Source organism: Engraulis encrasicolus, chromosome 20 (assembly GCF_034702125.1).
Source record: "Engraulis encrasicolus isolate BLACKSEA-1 chromosome 20, IST_EnEncr_1.0, whole genome shotgun sequence".
In the NCBI taxonomy this organism is placed as follows: domain Eukaryota; kingdom Metazoa; phylum Chordata; class Actinopteri; order Clupeiformes; family Engraulidae; genus Engraulis; species Engraulis encrasicolus.
In genome coordinates, this window is record NC_085876.1 from 8,494,364 (window position 1) to 8,509,363 (window position 15,000).

A 15,000-nucleotide genomic window follows, 5' to 3' on the forward strand; every position below is an offset into this window, starting at 1 on the left:
TGTATGTTTGTGGGCATGCTATATGTCCTGGCATTGACACTACAAAAACCTGAACCCTGTTTTTTTTTTTGGGGGGGGGGGGGGGGATCTTACAAATAAATCCATGTGACGTGTTATGTTGCAAAATGAAAACAACACAAAAAGGAAACAAGACACCCACACAAGTTTCTTTTTATTTAGTCTTAAATTACCTTTATATATATAGATTTCATATAAAATATAATATAACACTCAGCTTTTGGCAGTGGAATGATTGAATGAATGAATGTAAGAATGAAGTTGGACAGGTGAGATGGAGGTGGTGGGGCAGGGGGTTGGAGTGTGGGGGAGGGGTCAAGGGTTAAAATGCAAAAGGTCAAAGGTCAGGGTCAAGGGTGAGGGTGAGTAGAGGGTGAGGAGGAGGAGAAAACTTCCCGGATGGCCAGATGACACTGAAACAACATTGATTTTTTTCTTTCATCAGAATCATCCAAGTAACGTTGATTTCACATCGTTTCAATGGCGCCTGCTATCTGGCTTCCCAGATGGCAAGATGCAATTGAAACAACTTTGGTTTTCCATTACAATCATCCAATTAACGTTGATTCCATGTTGTTTCAATGGCGTCTGCTGTCCGAGTTGGGATATCGCTACACCACCATGGGACCCCCATGTTCCCTCTGAGAGATACAGTACAACTTCACAATACAATAGCACCTGGGCTATCTTATAGCCTGTGTCCACACAAGCTGGAGCCCGTACATATATTAAGTGTGTGTGTGTGTGTGTGTGTGTGTGTGTGTGTGTGTGTGTGTGTGTGTGTGTGTGTGTGTGTGTGTGTGTGTGTGTGTGTGTGTGTGTGTGTGTGTGTGTTTAGGATGTGTGTCATGGCTGGCAAGAGAAGGCACTTCAGTGTATTACATTATACTATGTACATGTGTGTGCATGCAAACACACATACACACACTCACGCAAACACACACACACACACACACAACGACCCGGCGTCTGTTAGGGGTCCCTACGGCCATCAGTGCTCTGTCTCCACGGAGACGTGTGATTTGGACTGGTTGGGGGTTACATGGATTTTTCGTTTAAAAAAGCATTATGTGTGTGAATGTGTGTGACTGTGTGTGTTGGGGGTGTGTGTGGGAGTGTGTGGGAGTGTATTTGGTGTGTGCGTGTGTGTGTGTGTGTGTGTCTGTGTGTTTGTGTAGTGTGTGTAGTGTAGTGTGTGAATGGGGTCAGTTCTTTGGGGTTCCTGTACTGGGGGTGTTTACAGGAGCGTGGAAGGGGTGAAAGTGGAGGGGGGTTGGGGAGTCTCCTCAGACGATCTTGTTCTCCAGTGCTGCGATCCTCTTAGTAACACTCTCCAGTGAGGCCTCTGGTCAAGGAAATCACCCTCTAGTGACGACTCACACTTTTACAAGCACAAACAATGCAGCCCCGTAATGCACGCCGTTCCACCAGTGGAACGCTGTAATCGTCATTGAACATTTAACTACCACAGTACTACTCCACTATGACATAACACAGGGCCTTTAGTAATGCACTACGGCTTAGTCATTGCCATTCTGGTAACATCAAATGTATAAAGCTATGTCTTAACGGGTCTTATGCGTGCAAAATAATTGCAATGCAAGCACTGATCAACACAATAATGACCAAAGGCATTCATGCACAGTCAGAAGTACAAGTACAAGTACACATAAAACACTTTTCATCCACAAATCTACAGTATCTAGACAATTCTCTTTTGCAAAGGAACTTTACAAATTTACCCGCAGAGGTGTCAAAAGTAAAAGTAAAAGTAGGCCTACATTTGTGGTGTAATTACAACACTAACACATGGCATTACTGTTACGCCATTTACTCCATTGTACCTAACGAGATAGATAGACTGTGTTGTTACTGAAAAACACTGAAAACGGGGGGCACTGTGGCGCAGCGCGCTAAGCCCCCCACATTTGGGCTTGCATGCCCACGGGGACCCCGGTTAGAGTCCGGCCGGGGTCATTTCCCGATCCCACCCGTCTCTCTGTACCACTCGTTTCCTGTCAGCATCTCATACTGTCCTATCAAATAAAGGCATAAAAGCCCCTAAAAATATATTTAATAAATAAATAAATAAATAAACACTGAAAACCTAACAAGGACCTACCACAAACTTGATCCAACCACTGCAGATTTAGCTGATCGTAAAACAAGTACACAGCTCTACTGGTTACTTGGATAAGTTACCCGTGTTGGAAAGAAACTGTTTTTCTTTTACTTTTAGTTTTACTTTTGACACCTCAGCAAAGTTACTTTGAGAGTTTAGGTACAAGCAGAGGTGGAACGTAACTAAGTATTTTTACTTCGTTACTGTACTTAAGTAGTTTTTTCTGGAATTTGTACTTACTTGAGTAAAAATAAAAATGCAGACTTTTACTTTTACTCAATTACATTTTTTGACAATTACTTGTACTTTCTACTCCTTACATTTCTAGGAGAATACTTTGTTACTAGTTACATTTATCCTAGGTTTTCCTGTTGTGTTTCGTGGATATTTCAGTAGCCTCAGCTGCGGGCAGGGAGGTCGGACCAAGCCCCTCTTCCAAATTGACACCCAGACAGAAAATATACTTTTAAAAACATTAACAGGACTCCATAGTCATGTTCAAATGGAACCGAAAACCGTTGCAGACAATTTTTCCTATTGTATCAAGTAGGTAGACATGGAGAAAGACAGCCATTGCGCGTGTAGGCCTACTTGTACTTTTGTACTGAAAAGTGCATTTAAAAGTTAGTACTTAGGACTTTTACTTAAGTACGTTTTTGGTAAACAACTTTTACTTTCACTTGAGTAATTTTTTCGCAGGGTACTTCTACTTTTACTTAAGTACACAACTTCAGTACTTCTTCCACCTCTGGGTACAAGCAACTAGAATTTGTCAGTACTGCGATAACAGTTTTAGAACTGTACATTAGAACTACTAGTGCAATGAAGTAGTACAGTAGTACTGCATACTACTAATTCACAGTTATTCATGACAAAAAGACATTTACAGCAACAGAAACACAGTGCCTTGAAAGGATATATTTTTTCGTTAATGCCTGTAAAGCATCTTCTACTTTTTTCTGGAACTTAACGATGGAGTCACATTCGCAGGGATCCTCTTCTTTAGGGAATGGTAAACAGACAACAAAGCTTGTCAACATCATGCAGATGGTGTGTGTGCGTGTGCGTGTGCGTGTGCGTGTGTGTGTGTGTGTGTGTGTGTGAGAAGTATTTGCATAAGTGTACAAGCGTGCACAGATGTGTGTGAGAGAGATATAATTGAAATATTTACTTGAAACAAGTAAAAAAAATCTTGGGTGCCTTTCTCGAAAGCGTACTTGTTAGCCAGTTAGCAACTTCGGTAGTTGCCAATGGGAAGTTGCATTGCAAAGTAGCTACACTGTAACAAATAGCTGTTTATTTACGGCAATTCTACAACAGCATTCTACTGTTTTTCGAAAAAACAGACAACTACTGTGAAAATATTACTTTGAATCACATATTGAGCATAAACAGTAAGTACTGCACAATAGCAGTATTCGCCGTTGTGGAAAAAACTAGAGATGCACCGGATCCTGATTTTCAGGATCCTGCCGGATACCAGATCCACTGAATAAGATCCTGCCGGATCCGGAACCGGATACCGGATCCTACAAAAGGTTTGAAACATATAGTCTACTCGCACACGTGGGGCCTTTTTATTACGTTGGCGCAAACTATTTTTTAGACTCATTGGCTTATTGCCACACTGCCTGCAATAGCCGCTTCCAAAGGGATTTCACTCCATGCAGTGATTGGGGTTGTGAAAGACTGAAAAGCCTAGGCTAGACATGCACCAGACCCTGATTTTTAGGTTACATGCCGGATACCGGATCCACTGCTTAAGATCCTGCCGGACCCGGACCCTATGAAAAACTCTATTATCCTGACGGATCCGGAACCGGAACCGGATCCGGTGCATCTCTAGAAAATAACAAGTTATTTTAGGCAGCACCATTGAAACCCATTCATCCTCCACTTGTCCGTGATCACCATCAAACTTCAATACCACCTGAAGAACTGAAGTCATTCTAACTGGTTAAAGATTATCTGATACTATCAAGCATGATGAAACAATTTCTAAGGAAACTACAATACTTAAAAAGTGCTTGATGCAGCAAAGTGTGAGTAGCACATGCATTTTGATAGTGATGAAAGTGTGAATGGCTGAAACATTTTAAGAACTTGTAACACTCTTGCAACAAGCAGCCCCATCTAAACCAATCTGCTAATCAGTGCCTAGCCTCACCTGAGTAGGGCTGTTATGCCATTATTCAATTACGGGCGTCACCTGCCAAGGGCCTGATGACTCTGGTCACATGGTACTCTTGCACCTGTATATAAATCTGGACTATCAACACTTCAGTTGCTTGCCTGCCTGCTGGCTGGCCTGCATGGCACAGCATAGCACTTGTTTGCCTACAAGCTTGCCTACAAGCTTGCTTACATGCTTGCACACATGCTTGCACACTTTCCTCTTTGTGAAAGCTTGCTGTATGTGGCATCATTTGTGGCGTTGTTGCATATAATGTGCCTGCTGCAAATTAGGCATTGCTTTGAGAGCTAGCTTGTAGTGCTGCTAGTTTGCTGTGCTACTTGGTGCAAAATATTTTTCATTGGCTCATCAAGAGATACAGTAAAAAGCCCACCTTGCACACTATCATTGTAACATAGCACTGCGTACTGTGAAATTTTATTCATGCCCACACTTTCAAAGGACCACCGCAAACCATTTTCTCAATACAGCATTGCGCCATAGTATCATGCTCAAGGCACTCCAGTCATGGTGAACGATGGGAGGGTGGGGTGGTAACATGGCCAGGGTACTACAGTTATGGAGAATGATGGGTGGGGTGGGAAGTTGCCATGGCCATATTCATGAATACAACTATGACCCAGTATTTGCCAGTCATCACACAGTACAATTCAACTTTTTAACTGAAATGTACTGTTATTTTTCTGTAGAGTACTGTTATTTAACAGTGCAATTGCTGCTGAAAAAATGTTATATACTGTGATACATTAAACAGCAATGAGCTGTATTTGATTTTTGGTGTGAAATAACAGTAGAATTACAGGTAAATATAATTGCCAGTAACTGCCGTTATTTTGCAGGGAAATTTTCTTAGAGTGTAGTTAGCAACTATGATTTCGAGAAAGGCACCCCTGATCAAGAAAAAAATTACTTGCTCCATGGACAAATTTCTTAGAACAAGTCTAATTAGTCTACAATTTCCAGTAAAAAAAGTATTAGACTAAGATTGACAAGATTATTATTTTTTCTTTAAAGTAGAGAGATGTCACATATTGTCCTCACCCTGGCAGACGTTGATTGTCAGCTTCTTGGCTATTGAAGCCATGGCTTTGAAGTCAGCGGTGTAGAAGTAGTGGTCAGCGATGGGCTCTGAAGCAATCTCCCTCAACTCATCCTCCACCGCGTTGCCCACACCCACGGCATACATCTTGAAGCCTGACACACGCACACCCGCGCGCACACACACACACACACACACACACACACACACACACACACACACACACACACACACACACACACACACGCACGCACACACACACACACACACACCGTACATGTACACACACACACACACACACACACACACACACACACACACACACACACACACACACACACACACACACACACACACACACACACACACATCATGAATCCTAATCCACACAAAGGATATTTTAAACCCTTTTGTACACAACAGCCCAAATCCTTGCAAACACAGTCTCAGCTGTATGTGCAGACTGATGCTAAATAGAAATGCATATGTAAACATGAACAAACCAGTGTGGTTTATGCCTATGGTATCTGTTCCTGATTTTCCTTTGAATTGAATGGAGCGAGGCCTGTCAAACAAGCTTCTTTTTGCCTTTCTTTTCTTCTGTTTTCGTTATCGACTCATTTCAAAGGTCATCTCTTGTTTCTTGCCCTTTTTCACCAGATCCCTCTCTCCTTTTCACCTGCCTCATCCTCCCTTCTTTATGTCTTTATCTTACCCCTGCCATGCACATTAGTCATGGGTAAGCGGTTAGGCTCTCAGACTTGTAGCCCAAAGGTTGTCGGTTCGATTCCCGACCTGCCAGGTTGGTGGGGGGGAGGAATCAACCAGTGCTCTCCCCATCGTCCTCCATGCGTCACAATGACAATGGGAGTTGGAGTTTCCCAAGTGAGCTTTCACTTTCACTTTCATCCTCTCTTACACTGGCTCTTTCCTTATGTCGTTCCCTGTCTTTCTACACTCTCTCTCTCTCTCTCTCTCTCTCTCTCTCTCTCTCTCTCTCTCTCTCTCTCTCGCTCTCTCTCTCTCACCCAGTTCCTTAGCCTTGCGTGCGGCCTCTCCAATGTAGTCCTGGGAGCGTCCGTCAGTGAAGACAATGCCGACCTTGGCCACGCCGGGACGAGCGCCCTGGGATGGAGCGAAGCTGTTGTCAAGCAGGAAGCGCAGGGCCTGGAGGGGAGAGGAGACAGGAGACGGGGGGAGAGACATTGGTCAGGGTGTGTGTGCGGGGAGGGGGTCTTGACATCGGAATTATATAGTTGTGTAGTCCGTTTAGTCCATCTTCTATTGTTTATTACCTATTATCTATCAGATGTAATCCTATAATTCGGCAATAATCCAGAATCTATCAACAGTCTTGCTCTCACCTGTCTGGGCATGGTTCCTCTGTCCATGTCGTCCATCTCCTACCAGGTCTATCATGTGTCTTGCTGCTCAGCTGTCTGATCATAGTTCCTCTCTCCAAGTAGAACATCCTCTATCATCTATCATCTACTGTCCAGTTCATTCGCCACACTTTCATTTTCTATCATTTATCCAGATAGCTATTAATACTGTAATTCATAATCCATCTATAATCTATCGGCCTCACCTGTCCGATCGTGACTCCCCTCTTCATGTAGTCCATATACTATCATCCATGGATCAGTTATAATCCTACAATCCTATAATAATCCCATAATCCATAATCCATCTTCAATCTTGGCCTCACCTGTCCGGTCATGGTTCCCCTCTTCATGTAGTCCACCTACACCTATCTAACATCTATCAGTGGCTCTCAACCTTTTTTTGGCCAAACGCCCCTCTGACCTCCTCATATACCTGTCAACACCCCCCCACCACCACCACCACCACCCGCCCCCTTAACAAAAAGAAAAGGAGTAAATGGCTTATTATTCACGTGATTTAGGCTGGCACATTCTAGGGAATATATTCTACCCCTCTCCGTGTCATCCATCTTCTATCACCTGTATCATCTAGGTAATAATGCCTCATCCTCCTCACCTGTCCGGTCATGGTTCCCCTCTCCATGTAGTCCATCTTCTTGACGGCCTCCTTCAGGTCCTTCTTGTTGTTGTAGCGGCCCAGGGGGAACTCCTGCCGCACCGTGCTGGAGTACTGCACCAGGCCCACGTGCGCCTTGCTCTCGCCCACGTCCAGCTTGTCCACGATCTGGTTGATCCACTTCTTCACCAGCTCGAAGTTCTCCGGCCGCACGCTCTTGGAGCCGTCGATCAGGAACACCACGTCGGTGGCGGCATTGCTACAGGCTGGAAGAGAGGACGGAGAGTGGAGAACGGGACAAGGGATGAGTGGAGAGATGAGGTTGAAGAGAGAGCGAGAGAGAAAGAGAGAGAGATGGACAGAGAGAGAGAGAGGGAGAGATAGAAGGAGAGAAGGGAGACCACATCAAAAAGGGAAGATGAGGGAGAGGGACAAAAAGAAAGAGATACAGTTTGAAATCCACTGATCTGGACATCGGTGGTGTTGGCACAAACAGAGAGAGAGAGAGAGGGACGGATTGGAGAAAAAAACAGAGAGTGAGAGAGAGAGTTCAGAAGAATAGGGATTGATTGATTGATTGATTGATTGATTGATTGATTGATTGATTGATTGATTGATTGATTGATTGATTGATTGATTGATTGATTGATTGATTGATTGATTGGCTGAATGACTGATTGACACACAGGATACATTTAAAGAGGTTGACAGAAAGGTAAAACCTGTTAAAAGTTTCAAAGACACTAAAAACACAACCGCATCAACACACACACACACATATACTATAGTATATGCAAATGGGTACACACACACACTCACACACACACATTGAAACTTACCGCTGCAAGATTTGCCATCCTCCAAGAGTGTGTGGCCCTCGTTGCAGGCGCACTTAAATGATCCAGGTACACTGATGCACACCTGCGCGCAGTCATGATCACCAGTCGCACACAGGTCTGAGACTGCAGAGCCAACATACACCCATACACACGCACCCACACACACACACACATCCATACATACACACACACACACATTCATACATGCACACACATATTGCCAGACACACACACGTGCACGTACACACACGTGCATGTAATATGTATGCGCACACACACACGCACGCACTCACACACATGCACACACACGCGTGCACACACACATAAGCACACACACACACACACGCACGCACACGCACACACACACGCACACGCACACACACACACAGTCTCCCATACATACAAACATCCGCACACAGTGGTTTTAAGGAGTGAACAGAGGTTAGAGGGGAGAGAATAACACTATGTCAGTGTGGGGATTTTCAGAGCTACAGTAAGATGAGAGTCTACAACACATTTAAAGATCCACTGAGATCTGCCACCATACTGTAAGTGCAGCAGTAAGTGATGGCACTACTGCAATACATTTCTTCCACATCTGTCCCTGCCTCTACAGAGGACAGTGGATCCTTAAAAATACAAAACACGATGCAGGGCTGTCAACACATGCAGCACATCTGAGCATGTTCATGGTTATTTCCTACTGAGTGCCGTGGGCCCAGTTTTTCAATTTTCAATTCACAGTTGGTTGCTTTGGTTGAGGCTTAACTGGCATACAATGGTTTCATTTTCACAATCAGTGATTTGTGATAATTAGACTTGGAAAGACTTGTTTTTGTTAAATTTCTTCAGGGTTTCTTTCATATTTCCAAAATCCTGAATACATGACAAGTATGATTCTTACCTACTCTTACCTATATAGCTACTCAGCCAGTTTTTATAAATGTGAAGTTAACTGAAAATACTCCTGTTTTACACTATTACATATAGACTATATGACTCATTATTACCTGGGTAATATGTGATTAATTTGCACTTCGTATCTGCTAGTGATGTTGGCTATGATTATGTCCTCAATTGTAAGTCGCTTTGTTTAAAAACCGTCAAAATGCAATGTAAGTAATGTCATGTAGTGTAATCAATATTCATCATTATTCCCCTAGGGCATGCTTGTTACCTTGCCACTGCCCCTGTACAGGCCTATACCTGAGAATTTCACAGAAACAGGGCCCACTGCATCAGTGTGTGAAACTGTGCGTGTCTGTCACCATTTCCCAATGTCAAGTGTTCTAGCCTTGGTAGTGCATGAAACGCCCAGTGATTGGATACTCTTTGGTGAACTCTGCCGAGTTTTCAATCACTAGACGTTTCACACACTACCAAGGCCAGAACACTTGACATTGGGAAATGGCAAGGGTTACTCTGAATCCACTCATTCAGTTTGAATTACTCACACAGTCACTTGTTGATTGATTACGGGGTGATTAGAGCGCGGGACAGGTGATCCTCACACACAAACACACCAGTGGCAGAGCCATCTAATATCAGAGTTACGCCACTCCCATAGACCTCTATGGACCAATCTTTCCACAGCAATGGCGGCTCTCATGGAGCCTCACGGAGCGTTAACATGGAAATCCCCATTGACTTTAGTTCTATTAGAAGTTACTTAGTTCCAGGAGGTGGCCGTAGAACACAGAAAATGTGGTAAAGGTAATGTAATTTGTTTGTACTTAATCTTTGTTTGGTATGTGATGGTTCTGTGTTAGTTTCCAACAAACAGAAGTTTACTGTTAAGAAACATTTTAATCTACGTGAATCACATCACCAACCGACTTCCTGGTCCCCGGTTTGCGCAACTCTGTTATTAGATGGCTCTGACCAGTGGTTAAGTCCTATTGGCTAAGGTCTCCAAGGGGTGGGGCAAAGTGGATGAAGCCACACCCACCCTTGGCTTACGTAACTTTTGAAGATCTCCTTTGAAGATCGATCCTCGAAGATCTCCACAATCACGAAACCCCGCCCCCAAATGACATCGCTAATATCATTATAGACATGTTTATACACTTATGAATATTAAAAAGTGTAACTTCTACACTATTATTACATTGTTGTAATGTACATTACTATCAGTGGTTTTTGTCAGTTATGATAAGCGTTTCTGCCGATTTTTTGCCGGGGCCGCCACAAAATGGGCAGGTTGATGGAGGGGGACATCGCCAGGGGGGGCGCACCTCATTGTAGGACTGTCACTGACCCCCTCCCCTCCACTCCACTCACCGCAGAAGGCCTCCTGGAACTTCTTGGTCAGCTTCTCGATGAGGCTGTAGCTCTCCACATAGTCGGTGTGCTCCTCCAGGGGCTCGCTGGCCATCATCTTGAGCGTGTTCATGTCCACGCGGCCCACGCCGATGGCGAAGATCTCGATGCCCGCCTCGCGAGCCTTGGCCGCCACCTCGCGCACGTTGTCCTGGGGACGCCCGTCGGTCACAATGATGGCCACCTGCGAGGAGTGGAGGACACGGTACAGATATGTACCACACAGACAGAGATACACAGACAGACAGACAGACAGACACACACACACACACACGCACACACAGATATCCACAAACACAAACGTACAAACACACACACACACACATTTATCCGTCACAATGATGGCCACCTACGAGGTACAGAGGACACATACAGATATGTACACACAGACAGACAGACAGACACACACACACACACACACACACACACACATGACATATGCACACAAACAACCAGAGACGTTGCATGTGTCATTCACAATGATGGCCATGAAAGAGTGATGGAGGCCACATAGAGATATGGACACATATGGACATGGAGGACACACACACACAAATATGGACACACACACCTAGACATGCACATTTACACACAGAGACGTTTGTCAGTCCCAATGATGGACACATAAAGTGACAGACAGATGGAGAGACAGACAGACAGACAGACAGACAGACAGAATGATGGCAACCTGCGAGGTATGGATGACACACACAGATGTGGAGATACACAGGCAGACAGACGGAGAGACACAGGCAGACAGATGGTGAGACAGACATACACAGATAGACGGAGAGACAGACACAGAGACAAACAGACTGAGAGACAGACACAGACACAAACAGACTGAGAGACAGACAGATGGAGAGACGGACAAACACAGACATAGTGATCTGCGAGGTATGATGTGCACATACATATTGCACATATACATGATGGCACGGACACATCCATGCATGCATAGGGACACAGACAAAGACACATAAGCACACATAAGACACAGACAGACAGACAGACAGACAGACAGACAGACAGACACACACATGCATGAGACACATAGAAATTCTTTAGACACTCACAAAAAGACAGACAGAAAAGGCACACAGACACACAAGCACACATGAACACATAGACACAGAGACATAGACACAGACAGAAACAGACAAGCACACAAAGACGTACATAGACACAAGTACATAGACACTGGCCCAAATACGTACACGTAGACACACATATGCACAGACAGACGTATCAAGACTGAACTCTATATAGAAGGGGCACAGAGGAACAGTGTACGGGTGTAAGTAAAGGTAAATACAGAAATCCCCAGATATCCTGTTGATCTTACTGTGCTTGTGTTGTGTGTCTGTGTGGATGCAAGTGTGGGTGTGCATGCGTGTGTGTGTTTGAATATAGTATGTGCGCTTGGCGTTCATGAATAACCTTGCTGACTCCTTGATTCTTGGTATGTGTGTGTGTTTGTGTGTGTTGTGTTTGAATATAGTATGTGCGCTTGGCGTTCATGAATAACCTTGCTGATCCTTGATTCTTGGTATGTGTGTGTGTGTGTGTTTGTGTGTGTTGTGTTTGAATATAGTATGTGTGCTTGCCGTTAATGAATAACCTTTCTGACTCCTTGGCTCTTGATGCGTTCCCCGTCAGTGTGTGCATGTGTGTGTGTGTATGTGTATGTATACAAGCACTTGTAAATAACCCTGCTAACCCTGGCTCTGTGTGTGCGTGTGTGTGTGTGTGTGCGTGTGTGTGTGTGTGCGTGTGTGTGTGTGTGTTTCTGTGTGTGTGTTTGTGTGTGTGTGTGTGTTCAGGCAGTGAGAATAACCTTGCTGACTTTCTGGCTCTTGTTGCGTGCCCTCTTAGTGTGTGTGTGTGTGTGTATCTGTGTATACAGTATATATTCGTATGCACGTGTGTGTGTGTGTGTGTGTGTGTGTGTGTGTGTGTGTGTGTGTGTGTGTGTGTGCGTGTGTGTGTGTGTGTGTGTAATTAACCTTGCTGACACCCTGGCGCTTGTGGCGTGCCCCCTTAGTGTGTGTGTATATGTGTGTGTGTGTGTGTGTGTGTGTGTGTGTGTGTGTGTGTGTGTGTGTATATGTGTGTGTGTGTGTGTGTGTGTCTGTGTATAGGCTACACAGTAGGCCTATATTCGTATGTGTGTAAATAACCTTGCTGACGTCCTTGCTCTTGACACGTGCCCCCTCGGCCTCGCTGAAGGCCACGTTGAGGGCGAACTGGATGGCCAGTCCGGTCATGGTGCCCGTGGAGAGGGGCTCGATCTTGCCCACCGCCTTGGTCAGGCCGGCCTTGGCCTTGTGCGCCTTCAGTGAGATCTCGTTCTTCACACGACTGGCGTAGTTGATGACGCCCACGCGAGTGGTGTCGGGACCCACGTCCAGACCCTCGATCACCTTAGCCAGGAACACCTTGACCTGCAATGTAGAGTAGAGTGGAGTAGAGCAGAGTAGAGATATACGTTATAGCCAGGAACACCTTGACCTGCAATGTAGAGTAGAGTGGAGTAGAGCAGAGTAGAGATATACGTTATAGCCAGGAACACCTTGACCTAGTAGTACAAAGACGAGTAGTACAAAGACAAGTAAAGTAGAGAAGGGAAGAGTCGAGCAGAGTAGAGTAGAGATATGCCGTGTCCAGACCAGGAGCGAACTACGCTACCTGGTAGCGTGGGTAGCAGAAGAAGTTTCGCCTTGAATTCGCTGTATTCGTTCCAGATGCAGCATTGACATGTTTGATTCAGCTAATCACATAACGGCTCTGGCTTGACAGGCTGGGACATTCGTTGATATGAACATTCCAATTGGTTTTCGCCGAACTGCGTCATAGCGAATTCGCCTACGATTAGATTTAGTTTAATCGTTAAAATTCGCTCTGGACGCTGGTCGCGTGCCCTCAGAGAAATAATGACTTCCGTCGCTCCATTCGCTCCGTTCGCTCTTGGTCTGTACACGGCAATAGGCCCTATACTTAATTAGTCAGGAACACCTTGACCTGGAGTGCAGAGTAGAGTAGAGTAGAGTAGAGTATAGTAGAGTAGAGTAGAGTAGAGTAGAGTAGAGTAGAGTAGAGTAGAACAATGTAGAGCAGAGTAGAACAGAGTAGAGTAGAGTATGGTCGAGTAGAGTAGATTCAAGTAGAGTATGGTTGAGTAGAGTGGCATAGATACAACACTACTATAGAGATATTGATCCCGAAACACCTTGATCTAGTGGAATACCAGAAATAGTATTAGTAGTAGTATTACGTAGTAATTGTAGTAGTAGTAGTAGTGTTAGTAGTAGTATTACGTAGTAATTGTAGTAGTAGTAGTAGTAGTAATAGTACAGTACAGAGGCTTTTGTGATCTTGTAGAAAATCAATGTGTCCAACATTATTGTACACATTGCATAACATAACACCAATACAAAAGAACACATATCTTACACAACATATGCTAATATCATTTATTTACACATTCGCACACTATTTGTATACTGTACATCCGAGTTACCCAATCACTTTTTAAGTCTGCCTCCTTTGTGCCACCTGTGTCCGGCTCAAATCTTATGTAATCTTACATATTACGTAATCTTAAAGGTGCCGTTACATTGGTATTTGATTTTAGGCCCAATCGTGATATTTGCTTTTGGGCCGCTGTGGGAAAGAAAGGAATTGGGCAGCCTTAGTCTGAGGCGGAGACACTGGATTGAGGATGTAAAAGCTAGGGGTGTAAATAATACTCTAAATGTATTGATGCATCAATCCAACGGCCGCAATTTAATCGAATCGTATCGTATCGTGTGGAATTCTTAAGTAACGAAAATAATCTAATTGCTAGCCCCGGTTCGATGCCCTTAATCCATAACATAATAGAAGTGGAAAAGTAATTGGAAAAATCGAATCGAATCGAATCGTATCGTGGGGAATTCTTAAGTATCGAAAATAATCGAATCACTATCAAGTAAATAATACTGTATCGTATCGTCATGGAGGCTGTGATTTACACCCCTAGTAAAAGGCATGCAAGGTATTCCATCTGTGTTTCCTCTATTTGGTGCAATTCCACCAATTAGCTCATCAACCTGGCTGAAGGGGTGTGGTGATTAGGATCAACTGCTTGATTGAATGGGCTGGAGCAAATATGTGGTAGGGTTTTTATTTACTTTCTGAACCCAGGATGATCTAGCCTTCCCCCTATGGCATGCATACAGCTTATATACCATTGGATTCATACCTGCTCGAACTCAGAGGGCCGCACACTACGGGAGCTGTCGATGATGAAGACCAGGTCTGTAGGCTTGGTGTTGCACAGACCCGCCGCTGTTTCATAACACAGGAAGAGAGAGGGAGAGCAAGTCAGACACCTGCAAAAGTGTCAAGGTGAACGGAAAAAAGGGGGAAAAAACAGGGAAACTATGCTGCCTTTTCAGACCGGCTGCCTTCCATCAATAAAGGAAAT

At 44.4% G+C, this 15,000-nt stretch overlaps 1 protein-coding gene across 3 annotated transcripts in view; it reads right to left on the bottom strand.

Moving 5' to 3' along the window:
• Window positions 1–155: 155 nt before the first annotated feature.
• matn1 (matrilin 1) overlaps window positions 156–15,000 on the bottom strand; it is a 16,828-nt gene continuing 1,983 nt past the window's right edge. The window contains exons 2-10 of one of the 3 annotated variants that reach the window (XM_063184732.1): window positions 14,776–14,861; window positions 12,713–12,976; window positions 10,494–10,716; window positions 8,214–8,336; window positions 7,375–7,640; window positions 6,402–6,540; window positions 5,376–5,528; window positions 3,060–3,137; window positions 156–1,354 (exon numbers count right to left, since the gene is read on the bottom strand). In XM_063184732.1, coding sequence (XP_063040802.1) covers window positions 1,305–1,354; window positions 3,060–3,137; window positions 5,376–5,528; window positions 6,402–6,540; window positions 7,375–7,640; window positions 8,214–8,336; window positions 10,494–10,716; window positions 12,713–12,976; window positions 14,776–14,861 — 1,382 coding nt within the window. In that variant the 3' untranslated portion in view covers window positions 156–1,304. Of the gene's footprint in view, window positions 1,355–3,059; window positions 3,141–5,375; window positions 5,529–6,401; window positions 6,541–7,374; window positions 7,641–8,213; window positions 8,337–10,493; window positions 10,717–12,712; window positions 12,977–14,775; window positions 14,862–15,000 lie in introns of all 3 variants that reach the window. The other 2 variants (XM_063184731.1, XM_063184733.1) reach the window with 2 other exon arrangements.